The sequence below is a fragment of the Pristiophorus japonicus genome, chromosome 11, assembly GCF_044704955.1.
Source record: "Pristiophorus japonicus isolate sPriJap1 chromosome 11, sPriJap1.hap1, whole genome shotgun sequence".
NCBI lineage: Eukaryota > Metazoa > Chordata > Chondrichthyes > Pristiophoridae > Pristiophorus > Pristiophorus japonicus.
The window spans coordinates 77,344,467-77,371,564 of NC_091987.1; the positions used below are offsets into that span (position 1 = coordinate 77,344,467).

Genomic DNA, 27,098 nt, shown 5'->3' on the forward strand with positions numbered 1-27,098 from the left:
AATAATTGAGATGTTGTAAGACAACACATGAAGCTATTCAGTACAACATCCTATTCATGAAGAGCTTCTCAGAAGCATAAAGTGTATCTGCTATTGCAGAGAGGAGCCCAAGGCCCAAGAATGATTGGCGTTGAACAGCCAAGCTATCAAATAGAAACTCAGCAGGGTCTGAATGAAGGCTCTAGTCAGACAGTTGAAGGAGGGCCCTGCTATAATGTAGTAAGGTTGGACAAGCATTGCGCAATTCTAGGATATTAGGTAACTATGACTGCTGATGTTGAGTGGGTTACAGAAACATTCACTGCCAGAAAAGAAACGCTTTAAAAAAAATATTCATTCACGGGATGTGGGCGTCACTGGCAAGGCAATATTTATTGCCCATTACTAATTACCCTGGAGAAGGTAGTGGTGAGCCGACTTCTTGAACCGTTGCAGTCCCTGTGGTGAAGGTACTCTCAGCGTTGTTAGGGAGGGAGTTCCAGGATCTTGACCCAGTGACTTGGAGGGAACTTGCAGGTGATGGTGTTCCCATGTGCCTACTGGCCTTGTCCTTTTAGGTGGTAGAGGTTGCGGGTTTGAGAGGTGATGCCGAAGAAGCTGTGGTGAGTTGCTGCAGTGCATCTTATTGATGGTCCACACTGCAGCCACAGTGCGCCAGTGGTGGAGGGAGTGAATGTTGAAGGTGATATGGGGTGCCAATGCCAGCTTTATCCTGGGTCCTTTGTACAAGGTATGACTCCAGCCTCTCAATCATTGCCCATGACCAGGAGGAGAATTAATAATTACCCAATGACATGTGAAACATGTCCAATGATAGGCAATCTTGAAGTATTTAGAGAATATCACAAATGGTTGATCCACCCAGAGACGTTGGCCATGGCACTGCTCACCATGCACCCTGCACCAAAGTCAATACTGATGGATCTGGCCACTCTCTTGGCTAGTTTCAAAGCATAATATTCCAACACACTGTGCCACTTGGCATCAAGAAAGCAAAGATCTTCATTCCATCTGTCTCAAATGGATTTAAAATCAAAGATATCCCAAACTGCACCACATAACCCTTGTATACAGTTGTTTAATTAGTAACAATTTCTTACCCGAAATGCTGAAGCTGGTCACACCAGCACTGGATACAGGCATCTGCATTGCATTTACAGCCAGAGTAGTCGGTGTACTACTTGTCACGAGGTTACTAGTGCTGGCCACCTATTTAAAGAAAACATGAAATCCAGTCATTTAGCACCATTTTATAACTAACTTGTAGGGCAGAAACAAACATAAAATCAAATCCTAATTCTTAAGAATGTATGGATAATCAGGCAAATCTTAAAACGATTTCATTGTAAAACAAATTTTTTTTTTACACGAGTAGGTGATGAGTTGATTATACTAGGATAACTCTGAATTTCACAATACTACAGTAATGTGTATGTCAGTGAAGGAGTGTAACAAATACAAACTATTTTTGTCTATGGTGTATTACTTCATTAGCATGTCTTGGATGATCCACAGAATACTATGGATTAATATTAAGTGCTGATGGAAACACCCCCACACCAGTCCATGGGAGCCAGAAGTCGGCAGGGCCAGGCTGCATACACACCAGAATTACAGCAACCGTAAGCTGGTCCATTCAGAGTGTCATGCTCACAAGCTTGAAAGTCACCTCGGTGCTAGGAGCCTCGTTCAGACAGTCAGCAACAGCCATGGGGATGCTATTGAAAAAATGCACTAGAATAGATAGTAAAGAAGACACAGCTACTCATAGGAAGGGGAAGCACTGTGTAGCAGGTACCAGATACAGAGACATTACAATTTAGGAAATAAATGACACTGCAGTTGCTGTATTTACTAAGTTTCATTTGTGAGGCAGGGATAAGAAATATAACATAATAGGAGGAGTAGGCCACTTATTTGGTCCCTCAAGCCTGCTCCTCCATTCAATACGATCATGGCCGATCTGATCATGGGCTCAGCTCCACTTCCCTGCCGGCTCTCCATAACCCTTTATTCCCTTTTCACTCAAAAATCTGTCTACCTCCGTCTTAAATATATTCAATGACCCAGCCTCCACAGCTCTCTGGGCAGAGAATTCCACAGATTTACAACTGAGAAGAAATCCCTCCTCATCTCAGTTTTGAATGGGCGATCCCTTATTCTGAAACCATTCCCCCAGTTCTGGATTCCCCCATGAGTGGAAACATCCTCTCTGCAGCTACCTTGACGAGCCACCTCATTATCTTATATGTTTCAATAAGATCACCTCTCATTCTTCTGAACGCCAATGAGTACAGGCCCAACCGGCTCAACCTTTCTTCATAAGTCAACCCCTTCATCTCAGGAATCAACCGAGTAAACATTCACTGAACTGCCTCCAATGCAACTATATTCCTCCTTAAATAAGGAGACCAAAACTGTACGCAGTACTCCAGATGTGGCCTCACCAATACCCTGTACAGTTGTAGTAGGAGTTCTCTGCTTTTATACTCTATCCCCCTTGCAATAAAGGCCAACATTGCATTTGCGTTCCTGATTACTTGCTGTAACTTTTTTGTGTTTCATGCACAAGAACCCCCAGGTCCCTCTGTACTGCAGAATTGTGTAATTTTAAAAAAAATAATAATAATTTGCTTTATTATTTTTTTCTGCCAAAGTGGATAACCTCACGCTTTCCCACATCATACTCCATCTGCCAAATTTTTGCCCACTCTTAACCTGTCTATATCCCTTTGCAGATTTTTTGTGTCCTCCACACAACTTGCTTTCCACCCATCTTTGTATCAGCAGCAAACTTGGGTTATATTACGCTCGGTCCCTTCATCCAAATCATTAATATAGATTGTAAATAGTTGAGGCCCCAGCACCGATCCCTGTGACACCCCACTCGTTACTGTTTGCCAACCGGAAAATGCCCCATTTATCTCGACTCTCTGCTTTCTGTTAAGTTAGCCAATCCTCTATCCAGGCTAATATATTACCCCCAACCCCGTGAACTTTCATCTTGTGTAGTAACCTTTTATGCTGCACCTTATCGAATGCCTTCTGGAAATCCAAATACACCACATTCACTGGGTCCCCCTTACCCACCCTGCTCATTACATCCTCAAAAGAACTCCAGTAAATTTGTCAAACATGATTTCCCTTTCAGAAAACCATGCTGAGTCTGCTTGACTAAATTATGCTTTTCCAAACGTACTGCTACTGCTTCGTTAATAATGGACTCCAGCATTTTCCCAACGACAGATGTTAGGCTAACTGGTCTATAGTTTACTGCTTTCTGTCGGCCTCCTTTTAAAAAAAAAAATAGGGGCATTACATTTGCGGTTTTCCAATCCGCCGGAACCTCCCCAGAATCCAGGGAATTTTGGTAGATTACAACCAATGCATCCATTATCTCTGCAGCCACTTCTTTTAAGACTCGAGGATGAAAGCCATCAGGTCCAAGGGATTTGTCCATCTTTTGTCGCATTATTTTACCGAGTACTACTTCTTTAGTGACAGTGATTGTTCCTCCCTCCCTATAGCCCCTCGATTATCCATTATTGGGATGTTTTTAGTGTCTTCTACCATGAAGACTGACAAAATATTTGTTCAAAGTCTCTGCCATTTCTCTGTTCCCCATTATTAATTCCCCAGTCTCATCCTCGAAGGGACCAACATTTACTTTAGCCACTCTCTTCCTTTTTTATATACCTGGAGAACTCTTACTATCTGTTTTTATATTTCTTGTTAGTTTACTTTCATAATCTATCTTCTCCCTCTTATTTTTTTTAGTCGTTCTTTTCTGGTTTTTAAAAAAGTTTCCCAATCCCCTGGCCTCCCTTTAATGTTGGCCACTTTGTATGCCATTGTTTTCAATTTGATACGATCCTTTATTTCCTTAGTTAGTCACAGACGATTATCCCTGCCGTAGAGAAGTAAATATGTAGAGAAGAGGAACTATGTAGCTGGAGATAAGTAGGATGGGCTTGCAAATGGCATGGATTCTTATTTATTGCAGGCGATGGGGCAGATGGCGTTTGCCGGGGGTTCTTAATATATTCATGAAAAAGTATTGTGAATTAAAGCCCGAGCCCCCTGGAAACATTATGAAGCAAAAACATTAAAACTGGTGGTGATGATCACGGGCAGTTCTGTACCAACTCTATCGTGTGGCTACAGGGCTTTTGGAGCTCTCAAATCACATTCCTCCCTAGGAAGGCATTGCCTGGCTCCAGAAAAGTACTGCCTGTGGGGCCAATAAGATTCTCTGTATGTGCTTTCCTCTAATGATGATGCCTCAGTTCTCTGGCATCCTGGAGTGCTTCTTATTTACCCTCATGTACAAGGGTAGGGCAAATAAGACCCTCATTCTGCTAAATAGGGGGAAGGTTTAGAGGAGATATGAAGGGAAATTTCTTCACCCAGACGATGGTGGGGTGTGGAACTCACTGCCTGAAAAGGTGGTAGAGGCAGAAACCCTCACCACATTTAAAAGATACTTGGATGTGCACTTAAAGTGCTGTAACCTACAGGGCTATAGACCAAGAGCTGGAAAGTGGGATTAGGCTGGATAGCTCTTGGTCGACCGGCGCAGACACGATGGGCCGAAATGGCTTTCTTCTGTGCTGTAAATTTTTATGATTCTATGGAAGAGGAACATGGCCTCTAGCAACTCTCCAGAAAGCCAAAAAAAAACTGCACCCCTAGTATAGCAGTAAACATCAGATTGTTTTTTTCCAAACAGATGGCCCAAAAAGGATTACTTCACATTTAGAAATTGCAGCTGATCTCTTGAAATTTCTCAGCATTATGGCACTCACCACCCCATTTATATGGGGAAAGCCAACAATAGACTGACAACAGTAGAAATAAAAGGAAAGCTAGCAACAGATTAGTGTTAGATTATGTGACCCCTTTTTAAATCAAATTTAAATAAAGCTTCAGAAGCACAATGAAGTGGCTCCCATTAGACTTACGACAGGAAATAAGGCAAGCAGCACAATTGGTGCAGAGACCCAACATAACTAGTCTCAGCTCAGTCTGCCTGCTTTGCTCCCTGAGAAAAGGTACACTTTGGAGGCAACACAGAGGAAAATAAGCCCCTAAGGTCCATAGTATACAGAATTAAATTAAATTAAATTAGTGAACAATTAGACATGGGCTAATTAGGCAGTGAACATGGATTTAAAAACAGATCATGCTTAACTAATTTAATTAAATTTTGAGGAAACGACAGTATATAGATAAAAGAAAGTGACTTTTGATGCATATACTTACAAAAACTTCTTAAAAAAAAGGCAAAAAGTTTGTTGCAAACAGTATTAAAGGGAATGTAACTGCATAGATGAAGAGATGGCTAGAAGTAAGGCTGCAAGGAATAGGGGCTTTGGACATAGGAATCACATTTGCAAATACTGAACAATGGGCATGTAGAATTGAGAGAAAATTATTGGAGGGCATAGATAGGTTAGCAGAGTGGATAGATTCAGTTCAATTAAGAGAAATGTGAAGTACATTTTGGGAGAAGTGTGTGAAAGGATGTGGCAAGGTCCCTAACAGAGTAGAGGAAAACAGATACAGGACCGCAAAAAGGTTTTGGGGTGCAGATACATAGATCTTTAAAACGGTAGAAATGCAGGTAAAAAGCTAAAAAAAAACTTTTAAAAAACCACAGACATTGAATACGAAAGCAATGAAATCATGTTGAATTTGCACAACATTAGTTAGGCCACTACAATTCTGAGTACCGCACAATACAAAAGAATATTAGAGCCTCCAAAAAATTCACCGGAATGAGAGAGTATAGTTATAATTAAACTCTCAAAAATTGGGGCATTTTTCACTGTAACAGACAGGCTCTTCTAAGTTAAGGGGAAGGGGGAGAATTTAATAGATGTTTACAAAATTGTTAAAAGGTTTTGAGAGGAATTCTGGTGAATCTGTGCTGTACTCCTTCCAAGACCAATATATCTTTCCTGAGGTTTGGAGCTTAGGAAGACACAGGTGAATTAAGGACAGCCAACATGTACTTGTAAAAAGGTAAGGTGCACCTGACAAATTTAACAGAATTTTCAAAGTAAATAACAGTGTATTAACAAAAGGAATGCAGTGGATGTTATATATTTGGATTTTCAAAAGGTTTGATAAGGTGCCACAGAAGAGGCGTTTCAATAAAAATTATGGCACACTGTATTAAAGGGCATATGATAGCGTAGATTAAAGTTGTTTAAAGGACAGAAAACAGAGCGGTTAATAAACATTTCTCATTTACACAAGATTTGGGAAGAGCATCAACATTTTTATGACTAGAACTGTGAAGAGACTAAGGGACTTCAGGTGAACAAAGGTAGGTTAATATGTTGGGAAGTTAGATATCAGATTAAACTTAATGCAGAGAAATATGAGGTGATACATTCTGGGCAGAATAGGAGAAATTACACTCAATGGCAAAACTTTAAAAAGGGCAGAGTCAAGTGTTCAGATATATAAATCCTTAAAAGCAGTTAGACAAGTTGACAAAGCTAAAACAAAAAATCATAGGTTTGATAAAAATGGGTGTGAGTACAAGAGCAAAGAAGTAATGCTAAACCTATACAAATCATTGGTTACACCACAATAAGAATATTGTGTCCAGTTTCAGAGACCCTACACCCAGGAAGAACATAAAGGCCATGGAGAGGGTACAGAAGTGATTTACAACAATTACTACAATAGCAGAACTATGAGGAAACAGTGCCGCACTGTCGGAGGTGTAGTATTTTGGATGAGAAGTTAAACTGAGACGTCTGCTCTCAGGTGGATGTAAAAGATCCATGGCACAATTTCGAAGAAGAGCAGGAGTTAACCCCGGTGTCCTGGCTAATATTTATTCATCAACCAACACGAAAACAGAGGATCTGATCATTTAACACAGTGTTGTTTGTGGAATCATGCTATGCGCAAATTGGCTGCTGCACTTCCCTACATTACAACACTTCACTTGCTGGAAAAGCGTTTGTGACGTCCCGAGGTCGTGAAAAGCACTATATAAATGCAAGTCTGTCTTTCTTTCTTAAAGCAGAGAAAATTAGGTATTGTTGTTCAAGGTGGAGGGGCTTTGATAAAGTAGAGAGGAAAAACTATTTCCACTGGTTAGTGAGCTGTGTAACAAGAGGGCATAAATTTAGGTTCACCACGAAAAGAACAAAAGAACCCAAAAGAATGTTTTTATGCAAAGAGTTGTTAGGATATGGAATGCCCTGCACAAACAGCGGTAGAAGCAGAATCCATAATAACTTAAGAAACGTGGATACATATTTGAAAAATAAAAAGGTTTAAAAGGATATCATCATCATCATCGGCAGTCCCTCGAGTCGAGGATGACTTGCTTCCATACCAAAAAGTTCACAGGTGTTTCAATGAAGGACCTAATATTCCAGGACACAAACTAAATCTTGATGGGTGGAAGATGCCTGTGCGTGGATTTTTTTTTTTTTTTTAAACGTGTGGTGGCCGTTGCACACAAGCCACCACACAGACTTGACAGAGCAAGGTCTTGGTCCAGTGGCAAGGATTTACCAAGACGTCTGGAGACCTGCTCTGCTGCACGGACCTAGCGTGCACACAATCGCAGTGTGGGCTGGCCCCCAGCCTGCGAGCACCATCGGAGCAGGCTGGGGAGCGGGAGGAGCAGTGTGGCGGCATACCACTCCAGGGAGCAACACATGCTGGAAAAGGATATAGGGCAGGGCAGAAGAACGGAACCAAATGATAACTCTTTCAGAGCAATGGGCCAAAATGCTTCCTACTGTGCTATAAAAGTCCATGGCCAGAATTTTAATCTGGAAGCTGGTAGGGAGCGGATAAATGAGAAAGCCGTCAGTAAACCCGGGAGAATGGAACTAAGTCATAACTCTTGCAGAGAACCCGCACAGGTGCCATGAGCCAAAATGCTCCCTACTGTGCTATTAAAGTCTATGGCCAGATTTTAAACTAGAGGCTGGTAGGGAGCTGGGCCTGCAAGAAACCAGGCAGAACAGTTTTCCCACAGGCCCAGCCAAATTTAATGGCAGTGCCCGATTAACATTTCAAAGCTCCTTTTCCCGACGGCAGCCAGCCAGATGGAGAGGCTGTCGGGTGGGCAGGCTTGCTGCATTAAGCCGCAGAGAGAGGTATATTGCGGCTGGAAAGGCGATCGGAGACCAGAAATGGGAGGTCAGAGACCTTGGGGTGGGGGAAGAGGAGAGAAGAGATTGGAGGCCTTGTGGGGAGTTCGGAAGAGTCGGTCCAATCGCTGGGGGTGGGTGAGGCAGGGACCCTGGATCCAGCAGGTAAGTGGAATGGTACTTGCATCCTGGATCAAGTCCTCGCCTCCCTTTAACTGGCAGGTTCCTAGAGGCCAGATATCCACCAGCCTCCAGTTAAATTTGAAATGGGAATGCCAGCCTCATTATAATATTTAAATAGGCACCCTCACCTCCTGGGAGCTGGTTGGTTGTCCACCCTCTTAAAACTGGAAGTGGGCAGGTTGGGGGCCAGGATTCGTTTCTCAACTCTTTAACCTCCCACCCAACCCCAAACCACCCGTTTATTGGGGTTAAAATTCCACACTATGGGCTCAATTTTGGCTGAGCAAGTTTTTCAGCGTACTTACCCGAGCTGCACCTCTTAAGTACGTCCGGAGATGCTCCAGGAATAAATTTTGCAACTTTGGCCGTTATCTGGCCTCTTCACTGCAGCTGTGCAGCGTTGCCAGTCGACTCGGGGAGTGGAGCCTGCGTTCTGCGCTGGAAAGTGTGCCGGGGCGTCTGCACATGCGCAATGGAGAATAGTGATGGCTGCGCATGCGCACCCACAAGTGTCAGATGGTCAAACAATGGAGGAGGCAAGATTTTGAGATGCGAGAGCTGGGCCTCAAATAATCAAGGAAGCTGGAATGGACACATGGGAACTCGACCTTGATCAAAGTAGGTTTCAACCATGGAATTTATTTCAGTGTGTGCGTATGTGTGTGCGCATGGGTAGATTGGAGAAAGAAGAAAAATGAGCATCATACAAGCCATACACTCCCAGTATCTCTGTCTGCTTTCAACTTTGCAAAGCAGAATCAGATCTAATGTGTTTTTGTTGTTACTTTGTTTCCTGGAGAGTTTTGTAACAACCCGGGATTTAAAAAAAAATGTACTGCATTACTCAGCTCAGCTGAGATTGCTTATTGGCGGAACTTTGAAGACTGTTTTCTTATACAAGACAGTTTGTGGGATCATTCTGTCAGACTAATTCAAACCTCCTAACTGAACAGTTGTTGAGTGATTTGTTCTGTGAGTTAAATGTTCCTTTTTCAGCCTCTCTGTTGATTTGCAGCCTCTCTGTTGCATCCCGATGCCGGCCAGTTCACTCGCTCCCCCCCACCCCCGCCTCTCCGTTGAATTCCAATGCCGGCCAGTTAGTTCCCTCCCGTCCCTATCCCAGGCAGAGTGGCCTCCTGGTGCGTTGTCCCGCCCCTAGCGCAGGCCGAGTGGCCTCCCACACCGGCTCGCTGTCTTCCCGGGCTGAGTGCAGAAAGGTGAATTGCAGTTTGAAGGTGAAGGTAGGACTTCTAATTTTTATTTCTTATAGAATTGTTAGTAGTTTTTGATGGCAAACATTGCTACGGGTAAGGCTTGGTTGGTTCAGGTCCTCTCCGCTTCCCGCCCCTATCCCAGGCTGAATGGCCTCTGATGTACCTACCTGCGCCGATTTCTTTAACTCTCCGCAAGGGTTTTCTCAAGTGGCCACATACGCAGGCCTAAGTAGAACTGGAGTAACTATTAGCTGGCCAAAGTTGCCGAAATGGGCAGAACTGGCGTAGGTGGCTGGGAACGCCCCCTTTTGAGAGAAAAAAAAAACAAACTAAAAAAAACGTAACTAAGTTACGCTGGTGCAAATTGATTGGGGAAACTGGGGATTTTTAAGTTACGCCAGAAAAAGCAGCCTACTCCAAAAAATACGGAACAACTCCTGGTCAAAATTGAGCCCTATTATTCTATAAATGGATAGAAAAATGCTCAGAATAGGCAACATTTATATCTGAAACCTAGAAGGAGCTGAATACTCAACACTCCCTGGAGAATTTCAATATTGTGAAGATGAGAATAAATCTGTTTACATTTCCATTGTAACTTAGAATGCAAAGCCTTTTTTCAGCTGGAAGGGCTAGAGCAATTTGGGCATTATTCTAGGGTAATCAATGAACAGACAAGCTGATTTTAACCTCAACACAAAGTAATCAATAATTAGATGTTAATAAGATATTGGACTTGCAATTGCAGTCGGAGGCTTTCCGCGGGCAGGCACTCACCACAGAAAGACTTGGATTTATATAGCGACTTTCACGACCACTGGGTGTCTCAAAGCGCTTTACAGCCAATTAAGTACTTTTGAAGTTTAGTCACTGTTGTAATGTAGGAAATGCGGCAGCCAATTTGCACCCGCGCAAGCTCCCACAAACAGCAATGTGATAATGGTCAGATAATCTGTTTAGAGCTGGTATAAAACCCTTGAATGTTCCCTTGCCGCAGAAAAGCGGGAGGTCACTCCGCCACAGGACGCAAAAGCAAGAGTACGACATTGGGGAAATCATCAGTGAAATACACTCCAGACAGACAGATCTTAAAATTGGTCCGCATTCAGTGCGATTCTTATTCTTCCAAAGAGAGTGACTCACAAAAATACATCATGGACCCAATTTAAATATTTTTTCGGGTGTGCGGCCCATTCAAAATAACGTGCTGCACTGCTTTTCCCGTTTAAAAGCCGGCTCACCGGTCGCGGGAATGTTGCAGGAACCCCCTGCCGCTGCATCAGTTGTGATACATTTCCACGCCGTGTCTGCTTTACGCAAAGATAGAAGTGTTTAGTTGATTGTTGCTTTGCATTGGATTGGCATGTTGAGTATCAAGTCTCTGACTCCTAGGTCTCTTGGTTTGATCCTTGGCTATTTTCCCCATTTTTGCTTCCTAGGCGCCGTACATTGTTGCTCACTTATATATTATATCCAATTCATTCTGTATTTTCTGGGCTGCCTTCTTCAAATCCACACCCCCTTCCAAGTTTGGTACCAACTGCAAATTTGATCAATTTACATAGTGTTTCTGAATCCAAGTTATTTATATAAATTAGATAAAAACACCCAACACTGTGCCCTGGGGCGCCCCACTCAGTACTCACCACTCCCCCCCGCCCCCCACCCACAACCAAACATAACTCCTCGAATGAATAATCATAGTTTTCTAACTCGCAGCCAATTTTTTTAACCATGATCAAAAAACACTTGCATACGCCACTTTCCATTTTTCAAGAAATACACAAAAGTATAACGTGCATTCATTTTGAGTATTGAAATTACATGCCCAATAATGGTATCTGTATTAACTCTATTTACTGATCGAAAATGCAATTAGCCACATCTGGATTCCCAATTAGCCAAATGCAGCTGGTGGCCAACATATTGGACAACACTGACCTAAAACCATCTTTGGCACCAAACTGAACAGAATTCTATCCATCAAGTCCTGTTCTGTATCTTATACATTGTTTCTGTCGCCTACATGCATGAAACTAAACTAGATTACCCATATCAGCTAGAACGAGGATCTCCATTTACTGAACAAGTATCTCTATTTACAAAGCTTGTGTTATTACGGCGAAGTTCAATTTTCTGCGCATCACAGTGTATTTGTACAAATTACTTGCAGCTAAACTGCAGAAAACACTTTTGCCAATTAAATTTTGGGAACAGGAGTATAAATAAAATTGGTACTTTGCTGAGGATTTATTTAGATTAGATTGTACACAGGTTCTCCTACCATGGAGGTGGGGTTATGAAAAATTGTTTTGGTAGAAGTGGTAGTGCCGATGTTACTGCTGGGTGGATTAATCCGCTTCTCTTTCTGACGTCTGTTACAGAACCAGACTCGGATCACCTCCTTCTCCATCTGCAGCTGATCGGCAATCATCATGATCTCCTCCGAGGTAGGCTTTTGGTTCTGCACGAATGAAACAATTATTTTTTGTTAAACAAAAGTTGAAGAAAGGTCTCTACCATATCTAGCACATAAAGACTGTCAACATTTGCTTGTGATTATGTTTTTACAACTTTTACAACAAACTAAATATACTAATGGGTATCCTATGGCATTGTTCATTCATATATTGTCACCTGGAGCATAGCTGTTAAGCTTAGTTCCTAATGTGGCTTGTCCCTTTAAGAGCACTACTCCAGTACTCTGCCAATCCAAGTCATTGCAGCTGATTGTAAATTGTTCAGATCAATAAGTCAGCAAAAAGGGTCCTAAATTTCAGGTTCCAGCAGAATTTAGTGTATTTGTACAAATTACTTGCAGCTAAACTGCAGAAAACACTTTTGCCAATTAAATTTTGGGAACAGGAGTATAAATAAAATTGGTACTTTGCTGAGGATTTATTTAGATTAGATTGTACACAGGTTCTCCTACCATGGAGGTGGGGTTATGAAAAATTGTTTTGGTAGAAGTGGTAGTGCCGATGTTACTGCTGGGTGCAGAATTTAAGGAGCTAGGAGCTAAATTAAAAAGTAGGACCTCAAAAGTAGTAATCTCGGAATTACTACCAGTGCCACGTGATAGTCAGAGTAGGAATCGCAGGATAGCGCAGATGAATACGTGGCTTGAGCAGTGGTGCAGCAGGGAGGGATTCAAATTCCTGGGGCATTGGAACCGGTTCTGGGGGAGGTGGGACCAGTACAAACCGGACGGTCTGCACCTGGGCAGGACCGGAACCAATGTCCTAGGGGGAGTGTTTGCTAGTGCTGTTGGGGAGGATTTAAACTAATATGGCAGGGGGATGGGAACCAATGCAGGGAGACAGAGGGAAACAAAAAGGAGGCAAAAGCAAAAGACAGAAAGGAGATGAGGAAAAGTGGAGGGCAGAGAAACCCAAGGCAAAGAACAAAAAGGGCCACTGTACAACAAAATTCTAAAAGGACAAAGGGTGTTAAAAAAACAAGCCTGAAGGCTTTGTGTCTTAATGCAAGGAGTATCCGCAATAAGGTGGATGAATTAACTGTGCAAATAGATGTTAACAAATATGATGTGATTGGGATTACGGAGACGTGGCTCCAGGATGATCAGGGCTGGGAACTCAACATCCAGGGGTATTCAACATTCAGGAAAGATAGAATAAAAGGAAAAGGAGGTGGGGGTAGCATTGCTGGTTAAGGAGCAAATTAAGGCAATAGTTCGGAAGGACATTAGCTTGGATGATGTGGAATCTATATGGGTAGAGCTGCAGAATACCAAAGGGCAAAAAACGTTAGTGGGAGTTGTGTACAGACCTCCAAACAGTAGTAGTGATGTTGGGGAGGGCATCAAACATGAAATTAGGGGGGCGTGCAATAAAGGTGCAGCAGTTATAATGGGTGACTTTAATATGCACATAGATTGGGTTAACCAAACTGGAAGCAATACGGTGGAGGAGGATTTCCTGGAGTGCATAAGGGATGGTTTTTTAGACCAATATGTCAAGGAACCAACTAGGGGGGAGGCCATCTTAGACTGGGTGTTGTGTAATGAGAGAGGATTAATTAGCAATCTCGTTGTGCGAGGCCCCTTGGGGGAAGAGTGACCATAATATGGTGGAATTCTGCATTAGGATGGAGAATGAAACAGTTAATTCAGAGACCATGGTCCAGAACTTAAAGAAGGGTAACTTTGAAGGTATGAGGAGTGAATTGGCTAGGATAGATTGGCGAATTATACTAAAGGGGTTGACTGTGGATGGGCAATGGCAAACATTTAGAGACCGCATGAATGAATTACAACAATTGTACATTCCTGTCTGGCATAAAAATAAAAAAGGGAAGGTGGCTCAACCGTGGCTATCAAGCGAAATCAGGGATAGCATTAAAGCCAAGAAAGTGGCATACAAATTGGCCAGAAATAGCAGCGAACCCAGGAACTGGGAGAAATTTAGAACTCAGCAGAGGAGGACAAAGGGTTTGATTAGGGCAGGGAAAATGGAGTACGAGAAGAAGCTTGCAGGGAACATTAAGAAGGATTGCAAAAGTTTCTATAGATATGTAAAGAGAAAAAGGTTAGTAAAGACAAACGTAGGTCCCCTGCAGTCAGAATCAGGGGAAGTCATAATGGGGAACAAAGAAATGGCGGACCAATTGAACAAGTACTTTGGTTCGGTATTCACTGAGGAGGACACAAACAACCTTCCGGATATAAAAGGGGTCGGAGGGTCTAGTAAGGAGGAGGAACTGAGGGAAATCCTTATTAGTCGGGAAATTGTGTTGGGGAAATTGATGGGATTGAAGGCCAATAAATCCCCAAGGCCTGATGGACTGCATCCTAGAGTACTTAAGGAGGTGGCCTTGGAAATAGTGGATGCATTGACAGTCATTTTCCAACATTCCATTGACTCTGGATCAGTTCCTATGGAGTGGAGGGTAGCCAATGTAACCCCACTTTTTAAAAAAGGAGGGAGAGAGAGAACAGGGAATTATAGACCGGTCAGCCTGACATCGGTAGTGGGTAAAATGATGGAATCAATTATTAAGGATGTCATAGCAGTGCATTTGGAAAGAGGTGACATGATAGGTCCAAGTCAGCATGGATTTGTGAAAGGGAAATCATGCTTGACAAATCTTATGGAATTTTTTGAGGATGTTTCCAGTAAAGTGGACAAGGGAGAACCAGTTGATGTGGTATATTTGGACTTTCAGAAGGCTTTCGACAAGGTCCCACACAAGAGATTAATGTGCAAAGTTAAAGCACATGGGATTGGGGGTAGTGTGCTGACATGGATTGAGAACTGGTTGTCAGACAGGAAGCAAAGAGTAGGAGTAAATGGGGACTTTTCAGAATGGCAGGCAGTGACTAGTGGGGTACCGCAAGGTTCTGTGCTGGGGCCCCAGCTGTTTACACTGTACATTAATGATTTAGACGAGGGGATTAAATGTAGTATCTCCAAATTTGCGGATGACACTAAGTTGGGTGGCAGTGTGAGCTGCGAGGAGGATGCTATGAGGCTGCAGTGACTTGGATAGGTTAGGTGAGTGGGCAAATGCATGGCAGATGAAGTATAATGTGGATAAATGTGAGGTTATCCACTTTGGTGGTAAAAACAGAGAGACAGACTATTATCTGAATGGTGACAGATTAGGAAAAGGGGAGGTGCAGCGAGACCTGGGTGTCATGGTACATCAGTCATTGAAGGTTGGCATGCAGGTACAGCAGGCGGTTAAGAAAGCAAATGGCATGTTGGCCTTCATAGCGAGGGGATTTGAGTACAGGGGCAGGGAGGTGTTGCTACAATTGTACAGGGCCGTGGTGAGACCACACCTGGAGTATTGTGTACAGTTTTGGTCTCCTAACCTGAGGAAGGACATTCTTGCTATTGAGGGAGTGCAGCGAAGGTTCACCAGACTGATTCCTGGGATGGCGGGACTGACTTATCAAGAAAGACTGGATCAACTGGGCTTGTATTCACTGGAGTTCAGAAGAATGAGAGGGGACCTCATAGAAACGTTTAAAATTCTGATGGGGTTAGACAGGTTAGATGCAGGAAGAATGTTCCCAATGTTGGGGAAGTCCAGAACCAGGGGACACAGTCTAAGGATAAGGGGTAAGCCATTTAGGACCGAGATGAGGAGGAATTTCTTCACCCAGAGAGTGGTGAACCTGTGGAATTCTCTACCACAGAAAGTTGTTGAGGCCAATTCACTAAATATATTCAAAAAGGAGTTAGATGAAGTCCTTACTACTAGGGGAATCAAGGGGTATGGTGAGAAAGCAGGAATGGGGTACTGAAGTTGCATGTTCAGCCATGAACTCATTGAATGGCGGTGCAGACTAGAAGGGCCGAATGGCCTACTCCTGCACCTATTTTCTATGTTTCTATGTTTCTATGTATTTGTTTAATTTTATTAAAAAAATTATTTCACCTCTAACAAAGTGCGATGTCTGGTGTGTGATGCATTTGTACTAGATTTAAAAAAATATATATTTATAACATGACAAAACAGACTATATACAGGTGTAGCGCCTAAAACCTGGAACCCTCAGGACAGAGGCCGTTCCGGATTCCGGGCTTTCCTTGACTTTTGATTTGTTTTCTGGTGTCACGAATCCGGAAACACCCAAGCCCAGGTTAGGGTATTTCTGGATTTCGGAACATCAGAAAAGGGGAGGGGGGGGGGGGGAAGGGGAATGCCCGCCGAGGGGGTGCATGTCAGGCTGACCGGGCCAGCCTCCACCAAGGGGGTGGATGTCAGGATGTCAGGCTGAGTCGGGCGGGCCCCCGACGAGGAAGGGGCCGGGTTGGGCCCCGCCGAGGAAGAGGCCCTGAGTTCAGGGCAGCGGGGTGAGGCGAGCAAGCTTTCAGTTCCTCTTTTTACCCCACTCTCAAGGGTACAAACATTGACCGTGAAATATATATGATTCCACAAAAGTATACTGGAGTACTTAGCCCAATTATTACTGACTTACAGTCTGCCTAAACTCATGTGTAGGCATACCGCTGTTGGGTTGTGCACATTTCCTTCACCCTTTTTAAGATGAGTAGAGAGGGTGAGTAAAATCATCCAAGGGATATTTGGGGACTAAGAACCCACTGGCTGGAGTCGAGGCGAGTGCCTTGAGCATAACCTGGTCCTTGCATGCATCACTACAAGTCAGGTGAGTTCCACCTGCTGAAAGGTGGCATTTGTGTTCGCTCAGTCTCTTTTATTGCATAGACGTTATGCAGTAAGGGGTGTAAATACAGATACAGTTATTACTGCAAACATAAGATCCACATACCACTGTGCAGGTTGCTTGAGACTGGGTTACTGAAGGAAAACCTCCTGATAAGAGACATGCACCGATGGTACAGCTCAGACGAGGTCTTTGGAGGTATACAGGACTCGTGACTTTAAGAGAAGCAGCAGTTGATGGAAAGCAACATTCCTGTGTGCTAAGAGCTACCTCTGCCACACATACACATGCCACAAATGGCCACAGTAGTGGGTATTATGCAGTTGTCAGCTTAAGATGCAACATTGAAATGTCACCCTAGATATTCTGGTACATTAATTTCTGAAAGAAAGCATATCAGCATTGTATGATCTATGTTTCAGGTGGAAGACATCTTGCTTAGAATTAGCCATTGTGCATTACATTGGAATTTAATTTTTACAATGTTCTTGTCGCGTGAAAAAACTTCAGAACTTTGTGAAATCAGATAGAAAATATTCATGCAGCAGTCGTTAGCTTTTTCATGCAATCTGTACTAACTTTGTATAAATTTTTGCACCACTGTTCCAGTGATACGAGGAAGGAGACTGATCACTTAAGGGACAAGATCCTTTCACTACTTTGTGGAAATCATCCTGCATAAATGGTTTTAAGTTTCATTATGAAGAGTGCACAGAGGAAACTTTCCCCATGGTGTTGAAGACTTTGACTTCAATATGTTTTCCCCCTGTGATTGCCCCAATATTTCACCACAGATCAGCAGTAATCCAATAAAATGCATTCCTCCTTGCAACAATGTTGTTTAATTGCATTTTTATTTCTATCTGGTCTAATAGCATAGAATCTGTCTGGTCATGCTTACTAAAATGACATGGTACCTCTCAAGACTAGCTTTATTCTAGTCAGAAGACGACCTCCTAACAATGCATCTTTGGACAAATGGGTTAGCTGCTGAGTAGAGAATGAACCATCAGTAGCTGCATTAGCTTGCCAGTAACAGAAATTTTTCAGACATGCATGCTGCTGAGATCCATCGTTTCTGGATAAGGAAAGATTTTGACAGAAGACTGGGTTGGATAGTAATGGCTGGTTCTTCTCAAAGAGGAACCACGTTAAACAATGACAGATATAATTTGACATGTTAAAATTTGGGACCAAGCATGAAGTCCATCACTTACTGCCGTTGTCTATCATTTGGACTTGAATAAGCTCACTTAAATCTGGGTTGGAGAGGAAATGAAAGCTTGTGTGTTCAATGTGTTTAAGGCCATTAGGCATGAGTGCAGGCGATAAGAGCATACAACTAACTCAACATCGTAATAGCCAACATCCTCAACTTGCCTTGCTGATCCGACTGCTCTCATCCCTTACTCTATGGCGAGCATCTTTGGTCTCTCTTTTCAACTGGAATACAAATTTCTTGGGTGGCAAGAGACCCAAGTTTCAGCTTCTTTTCCTCAGGAACAGAACTCACATGCTAGTTCTTCAGGGGATTTGTGGATAGTCAGTGACCACTGACTATGGTTCAATGGTTACCAAATCCTTTGAGATCAAGGGACCCAGAATATAAAACAGAAATTGGCATGTGATCAGCTAATTCTTTAATGGGTCCAGGACTTGTAGACAGTATAGGTTCTTCAGGAGCTGCATGGTGCTGATTAGCAAATTAACTATCGGCACAATTTCCTGACTGTCTTTTGATTCTTACAGGTGTTTGGAATTTCTCAGATCTGGAAATGTGATACAAATCCCCAGCTAAGAGTCTTCTATGTGGCATCAGCCTTGTGTACACACTTAAAGGACCCCAAGTCTTGACTCTGGTCAACTAGCACCCATGTTCTCTGGGCTTAGAGAAGTAGGGTATGCTTCTAGAGGGAGAGCATCCACACTAGCAGGTGAAAGGAAATTCTATTTATATGAATTTCTCAGTTGCTTGGTTTTGGAGACTCTAAAGTGTGGCTTTGGATTTCTGTGCATACCAGACACCTTATTGAAAGAGAGAGTAGCTAATCAACATAAACAACAGAACAAGTAAATATCAATTCTAAGGGGGCTTGACAGAGGATGTTTCCCATCGTGTGGGAATCTAGAACTAGGGGGCACAGTTTCAGAATAAGGGGTCACCCATTAAAAACGGAAATTAGAAGAAATTCCTTCTCTGAGGGTTGTATATCTGTTGAATTCTCTGCCCCAGAGAGCTGTGGAGGCTGGGTCATTGAATATATTTAAGGCGGAAATAGATTTTTGAACTGTGGAGGCCGGGTCATTTATGATTTTTGAACGATAAGGGAGTCAAGGGTTATGGGGAGTGGGCAGGGAAGTGCAGTTGAGGCCAAGATCAGATCAGCCACTGAATGGCAGAACAGGCTCGAGGGGCCAAAAGGCCTACTCCTGCTATTTCTTATGTTCTTAATGAATAAATGCCATTACCTCAGCTCTCATCTGTATTGTGACTTTTTTGGTGAATTTTTGAATCCATGAAGATGAGGGAGGTCAGTTCCATGGAACAGAAACCTCCATTTTTCTTAGTTTTGTAAATATTTGCAAAAGTAGGTCATCTGTTTTCTCCATTAAGGAAGCCTGAAGAAAGCTAATAAAGGACGTGACATTATCTCTTCCCACAACAGGAGAGGAAGTACATACCAATGACTCAAAGCTACAAGAAGATGAATTGTTCTTATTGTCTGGTTCATATTGAATTATTCATTTGGTCATGAAAATGCCTGGATGTTGACTGGTATTGGCTGTGTGTCTCATTGGTTCATAAATGCGAGCCCAATAGTCCATTTTTCTCGATATCAAGATTAGTAAAATAAGCGAGTAGCAGCATATTAAAAATAGGGCATAAGCATACCATTAACCATAGATCAACAATGGGATTATGCAAGATTGCACACATCATCCTGACTTTAAACCAGGCGACCTATCAGGGATGTAGTCTTATTTACATACCAACTTCAAGTTAAGACGACAGCCACCTGTCAACAAGTCAAATTAGCCCCAAATCAGGAATTAACTATATCACAAAATGCTGGTTCTGTACCACTATGCATCTCATTGCTGGTGACTGACCTCCAGGAAACTCTTTTCTAAGGCCACTCGAACATTGGTCTCTATGCTGGTGCGTTTCTTTCTCCTGCGGCTCAGCCCTTCGATTCCCAGACCTGGAGAAGCCAGGGAGCTGGGATTTGACAGTGCAGAGTCTACTGACAAATTTTCTGTTTAAAGCAAAAACAAAATTGAAAAAAAAAAATTAATACGAATAATTTCAACTTCCTGGATCAATTTATTAAAATTTTTGTTGTGTAATACTGCAGGAAATCTAATGCTTAAATTATTTAGATTTACAGAATTAATATTCCTAGACTTCAGTCCTCAACATCAATCCACCAGGTACAGAGTTATGCTCAAATTATGCTGGAATCCTCAAATACGTCAGGATTGCTGCAGCATCCCACTGAACTACAGCATCCTTACAAGACAATTAAAAAATGCTAGTCAGTCTTAGCCTATTGCATGAACACCCACTTTGAGCGGGATTGGCAACTGGGACTGCATCATGTCGTCTCACTTTGGGTCGAGTTAATATCATGAACTGACTGAGGAATAGTGTATGCAATCAGATATCCCATCATTTTGTGGTACAGTTCATTGAAACAGTGGGGGGGGAAACAAACGCCTCCGACCCGAAAAAAAACCTACAAATCGACCTGTTGGTTTCGGACAAACGCAAGATCCTAATCGGAGGCCTAGATTCGCTGCGCAGTGCATGGGGACCCGTCTTCGAGGTACAAACGTAGAAGCTGCAGTCACATGGGCCTGGACCACCAATCACTATGCAGTATTCTCATTGATAAAAATGGGAGCTCTATTTGTATGGGCTCCCATGACTATTAATGAGAAAAACTCCTAAGACAACCGAAACATAGCATAATAAATAAAACATCTTACATATTTAAAATTAATTGAAATGAAATGTAATTAAATGTTTTAGAAAAAAAAAATTGGGAGAATTTTTTTTTTTTAATGTGTTTTAATAGTGTTAAAAATAAACTTACCTTAATAGACAGGATACTTAAATATTTTTAAAAAGTGTTTAAATTTAATTTTTATATGTTTTAAAACCCATACACTGGTAAAAGTAAGCTATGCGCCTGCTTTTACCAGGTGTAAAAGTTTGAAGGATATTCACTGGGCATAAGTTGGGCAAATAGCCCAATCTCTCCCGCGCGAATGTCCTTCTCCCAGGGATGTGGAGGATCTGTCAAGAGAAATCTTGACAGATCAGAAAAGCCGGTTTTCGGCGCTGCACATTGTCCCCGAAAATCGGCTTTTGTGAGGCCTCGCCAGGTCGGAGCGCACTTCGTACGGACCCAGCGAGGCCGGAATTTTCGGCCCATTATGTTACACTTACAATTCTGGAGTTACAGCGACACTTTTTTTTGATAATTTGATTTTAAATGTCATCCGTCTATGTTGAAAAGAGACTATTGCAGTTATTAGCTTTAGTCACAGACAAAGCCACCTAAACATGGGCACTACAGCGAGTAGTCCCTTCAGGGAGAGGAAAATAAACTTGTTACTTTTATAGGGACCAAGTTTGGTCAAACCGAAGTTCTGCCTATGTACCGTCGAAAGGACCGCTAAGTTCCTGACAGTACTTTGGGTGGAAGTTTGGTGGAAAAACGCCCGGAGGAAAAAAATGGACCTTGCATGCCGATTCTGGGCAGCAGGTTGCATTCAGGGCAGCAAATGCGATCCTCGGCAAAGTAACGCTGAGGATAGGGTCGGGCCCAGGGAGGAAGTGTGGGAGGGGGCTGTGGGAAGTCTGGAAATGTAAACAATTTTCAACACATTAAAAAAGAAACTACAGGTGGAACGAACAAAATCCAGAAACCGAGATCGAGGCCATTTCTGGGTTTCGGAACGTCTTTGACGTCCCGAATCTGGAAACACCTGGGCTGAGGTAAGGGTTGGGCGGGGGAGAGGGGCGTGGATAACAGTCAAATCACTAAACTTTTTCAGACAGAGTTTAATCCTGGACATATATTATGTCTCTCGTGACAGGCAGACAACCGATGTCAACAGTACTGCACAAATAACTCAATCTGCTGTTTCTATAATTATACTTGTGTCACTGCCTACAAAAGTTACTACCGAGAGCAAAATGGGGCCAAGCCGAGAGGGGGGCGGGGGGGGGTCCAGGCAGTGGCCAAGGTAAGATGGGTAGAGGTCCTGATGGCGGGCGAGCAGCGGAGGGGTCCGGGCAACGGCCGAGCCAGGTGGGGTGGGTTTCCAGGCAGCGGCCGAGATAAGATGGGGTTAAGACCTGGCGGCGGCCGAGGAGTCCGTTGGCAGAGCGGGGGAGGATAGCGACGGGTCTGGATTTTGTAACATTTTCCAGATTTCGGATGACCCCGTCAAGGATCAGCCCGGTGTCCGGATTCTGGAACATTACGAATTTTGGACGCTCAACCTGTACTACAAATCCTTCAGGAGGGCCCCATCTACCAAAATCGCTGCAAAAGAAAACAAGCACACTAACCTTTTCTTGCAGGTCTTCATAGCCACCGTTCAGGTAAGACCTGCCTCCACGAGGCAGCCTCTTCTGCTGCTGGAGCAGAGGACCGCCCGGGTATGAGCGGGGGGACTTTTGTCAGAGTTGCATGCCGGCAGATGCTCCCCAGTGGTGGTCGCTCCCCGCTGGCGTGAGGACCTGACCAAACTCACTCGGAGGGGAGACCGCCCAGAAAACATGGAAACCGCTGAGATAACTCAGCGGCAGCCAGCGGTAAGTCGACTAAACTCAGGCCTCATAGTAAAATTTTGGTTTAGCTAGAGATTTTGCCTAAACAAACATGTTAACCTACAATTGCAGGCCTTTTCTTATGGCTAGGTTTCAGTGTGACAAAAATAGGGATTTCGTACCTGTTTGTTAACATAGTTTGAAATGGCTTGGAGAACTCAGTATTAGAAATAGCGTCAGCCAGTTGTGACTTTTGGATACCTGTATGAAATTTCCTTGTTTTAAGTATGAATGCGATTGTATTGTGAACTAGAAGGTCTAATAGCACTAGGATTCCAGATAAAATGTTGATTACCTTTCATTAACAATCTGCGCAATCTTCACACAAATACTTTATGAATTCATCTTAGACCAAGATGTAATTTTAACAAATTTTTTGGTCACAATTATGAATTAAATTTAAATCCGAAGTTGGCCCAACAAACATTTGGTGCAACAAGGTCCGATACAAATCAAGAATTCTCAGAATGGTAGTTATGATTGAACTCACTCAATTCAACACAGTACAGCTTGCTTTTCACTTCCTCACATTAGTTGGTCGTCTTAAGCAACATCATTTCTGACTATTCCCTCCTGCACTTGAACCTTTTTGCAGCCTTTTGTTGGATTGCTTTGCAGCATCCGGTATCAAAAAACCTCTGCCCGACTGCTTGTGTCCATGTGTTTTATCTTACTGTAATCACAAGCAGAGCAGAAAGGGCAGCAAGATCAATTGCCAAGTGCCCAGAACCAGTGACTCTCCAAAACAATGGATGTGAGATGTTTATTGATGAAGGACAATCTAATGAATTCCTTATTATTTTTAGTCTATGAGAAAACAACACCCAATCCCATGGGTTTCCCACCCAGCAAGTTGTTAGAATTGACCACATAGTCTCAGACACACTACTTTAAAAAAAATCATGAAGGAATACAGTATACAATACTTTTGTCAATAGTCCTCTTGAAAAATGACCAAACAATTTCAATGCCATTTTCCTCATTTTCACAACTTTTCAACACGCTCGGCCATTTGTGGACAGGCACATTATGGGCCAGATCGAGATATTCTCCCTACCCCAGAAATTTGCAACCTGGTCCAGCAGTCACCACCTTTCAATGTTTAGGGAAATTGATGGGATTGAAGGCCGATACATCCCCGAGGCCTGATAGTCTGCATCCCAGAGTACTTAAGGAAGTAGCCCTAGAAATAGTGGATGCATTGGTGATCATTTTCCAACAGTCTATCGACTCTAGGTCAGTTCCTATGGACTGGAGGGTTGCTAATGTAACACCACTTTTTAAGAAAGGAGAGAGAGAAAACAAGTAATTTTGGACTGGTTAGCCTGACATCAGTAGTGGGGAAAATGTTGGAATCAATTATTAAAGATGAAATAGCAGCACATTTGGAAAACAGTGACGGGATTGATCCAAGTCAGCATGGATTTATGAAAGGGAAATCCTGCTTGACAAATCTTCTAGAATTTTTTGAGGATGTAACTAGTAGAGTGGACAAGGGAGAACCAGTGGATGTGGTGTATTTGGACTTTCAAAAGGCTTTTGACAAGGTCCCACAAAAGAGATTGGCGTGCAAAATTAAAGCACATGGTATTGGGGGTAATGTACTGACGTGGGGAGAGAATACTCTGGATGCTGAAAATCTAAAATAAAAACAGGAAATGCTAGAAATACTCAGCAGGTCAGGCAGCATCTGTGGAAAGAGAAAGTTAATGTTTCAAAACGTTAACTCTCTTTCTCTCTCCACGGATGTTGCCTGACCTGCTGAGTATTTCCACCATCTTCTGTTTTTATTTCTGATATAGACAATACTTTTTTAGGTTGAATTGCACACTTTTCTTTTCCCTTTCTGCCCTTTTCACATTATTTCTACTTCAAGAAGTGATTCTCAAATATTTTTAAGTTGGGCACCATCATTTCAAACTTTTTCCAGGTAGGCTACACCAAAACATTATCGTAGCCTATCATGCCGACCGAGCTAAGGATAGTGGTACCAATAAGTCTACAAACATGCCTTTAATTCTGTCTCTTTCTATTCCTCCTTTCCTTCTGCTTTTTCTTTCTTCCTGTTTCTTTCTTTCCTTCTTCCCTCTGCTTTTCTCCAATTTCTATCTCCTTTTCTTGTTTCTCCCCCTTCCAAATGTTTTTCTCACTCATTCACTTCTGATTCTCCTCTTTCTTTCATTCCTTCTCTTTTCTGCTGAGTGGAGACTGCAGGAATGGGGCGGAAGTAGACGAGAACCCCTCAAGAAGCACCGGGAACAGACTGAGCAAGTTTGAGCCATCAAAAGAGTTCGCAGAGAGTGGGAATGAATGGGTTCGAGCCACTGAACCAAAGAGAGTAGTCATCTGAACTTCAGAAGGGGAGAAACTGTCAAAAGATTACTAAATGTGTGTGGGTCTTTGCTGAGGGGAGGAGGTTAATGTGGGCTATAGCCAAATGATAAGAACCGCTACACAACCACTGCAGTATCAGCATTATTCAAATTAAATGTATATTTAGACAATTGATTCAGGTTCTTCCAGCCTGTTGCCATGCTCTGTCTGCACGTGCTTCATGACCCAACAGTTTGAGAGCTGGTGCTCTACAAACAGTGAAGTGTAAAATATAGTTGTTCACTTGAAATTTCTCGCTCCTCACTAACTTATCTTTCTTTTCATCCTCTGACCAAAGCCAACATCTAGCAATCTAGCTTCTATAGATATGTGAAGAGAAAACAATTAGTGAAGACAAATGTAGGTAGGTCCCTTGCAGTCAGAATCAGATGAATTTATAATGGGGAACAAAGAAATGGCAGACCAATTGAACAAAGACTTTGGTTTTGTCTTCACTAAGGAAGACACAAATAACCTTCCGGAAATACTAAGGGACCGAGGGTCTAGTGAGAAGGAGGAACTGAAGGAAATCCTTATTAGTCAGGAAATTGTGCTAGGGAAATTGACGGGATTGAAGGGCGATAAATCCCCAGGGCCTGATAGTCTGCATCCCAGAGTACTTAACGAAGTGGCCTTAGAAATAGTGGACACATTGGTGGTCATTTTCCAAAATTCTATAGACTCTGGATCAGTTCCTATGGATTGGCAGGTAACTAATATAACCCCATTTTTAAAAAAGGAAGGAGAGAAAACACGGAATTATAGACTGGTTAGCCTGACATCGGTAGTGGGGAAAATGTTGGAATCAATTATTAAAGATGAAATAGCAGCGCATTTGGAAAGCAGTGACAGGATCGGTCCAAGTCAGCATGGATTTATGAAAGGGAAATCATGCTTGACAACTATCTTCTAGAATTTTTTGAAGATGTAACTAATAGAGTGGACAAGGGAGAACCAGTGGATGTGGTGTAGTTGGACTTTCAAAAGGCTTTTGACAAGGTCCCACACAAGAGATTATTGTGCAAAATTAAAGCACATGGTATTGGAGGTAATGTATTGACGTGGATAGAGATCTGGTTAGCAGACAGGAAGCAAAGAGTAGGAATAAACGGGTCCTTTTCAGAATGGCAGGCAGTGACTAATGGAGTACTGCAAGGTTCAGTGCTGGGCCCCCAGCTATTTACAATATACATTAATGATTTGGACGAAGGAATTGAATGTAATCTCTCCAAGTTTGCAGATGACACTAAGCTGGGTGGCAGTGTGAGCTGTGAGGAGGATGCTAAGAGGTTGCAGGGTGACTTGGACAGGTTAGTTGAGTGGGCAAATGCATGGCAGATGCAGTATAATGTGGATAAATGTGAGGTTATCCACATTGGTGGCAAAACAGGAAGACAGATTATCTGAATGGTGACAGATTCGGAAAAGGGGAGGTGCAACGAGACCATGTACCGGTGTCATGGTACATCAGTCATTGAAAGTTGGCATGCAGGTACAACAGACGGTGAAGGAGACAAATGGCATGTTGGCCTTCATAGCGAGAGGATTTGAGTTTTGGAGCAGGGAGGTCTTACTACAGTTGCACAGGGTCTTGGTGAGGTCACACCTTGAATATTGTACACAGTTTTGGTCTCCTAATCTGAGGAAGGACATTCTTGCTATTGAGGGAATGCAGCGAAGGTTCACCAGACTGATTCCTGGGATGGCAGAACTGACATATGAGGAGAGACTGGATCGACTGGGCCTTTATTCACTGGAGTTTAGAAGGATGAGAGGGGATCTCATAGAAACATATAAAATTCTGACAGGACTGGACAGGTTAGATGCAGGAAGAATGTTCCCGATGTTGGGGAAGTCCAGAACCAGGGGACATAGTCTAAGGATAAGGAGTAAGCCATTTAGGACTGAGAGGAGGAGAAACATCTTCACTCGGAGAGTTGTTAACCTGTGGAATTCCCTACCGCAGAGAGTTGTTGATGCCAGTTCATTGGATATATTCAAGAGGGAGCTAGATATGGCCCTTATGGCTAAAGGGATCAAGGGGTATGGAGAGAAAGCAGGAACGGGGTACTGAGTGAATGATCAGCCATGATATTGAATGGTGGTGCAGGCTCGAAGGGCCGAATGGCCTACTCCTGTACCTATTTTCTATGTTTCTATGTAATAAGCATGCTGTCAACTCAAAAGGTGTGTGATTT

General features: G+C 42.9%; 1 protein-coding gene across 11 annotated transcripts in view; it reads right to left on the reverse strand.

The window, feature by feature from the left end:
* Positions 1-27,098, reverse strand: part of pou2f1b (POU class 2 homeobox 1b) — a 186,258-nt gene that overhangs the window by 24,151 nt on the left and 135,009 nt on the right. For all 11 annotated transcript variants that reach the window (XM_070893577.1, XM_070893575.1, XM_070893579.1 and 8 more), the window contains 3 exons: positions 19,794-19,939; positions 11,811-11,990; positions 1,101-1,209 (listed from right to left, as the gene is read on the reverse strand). In XM_070893577.1, coding sequence (XP_070749678.1) covers positions 1,101-1,209; positions 11,811-11,990; positions 19,794-19,939 — 435 coding nt within the window. The remainder of the gene's footprint in view (positions 1-1,100; positions 1,210-11,810; positions 11,991-19,793; positions 19,940-27,098) is intronic.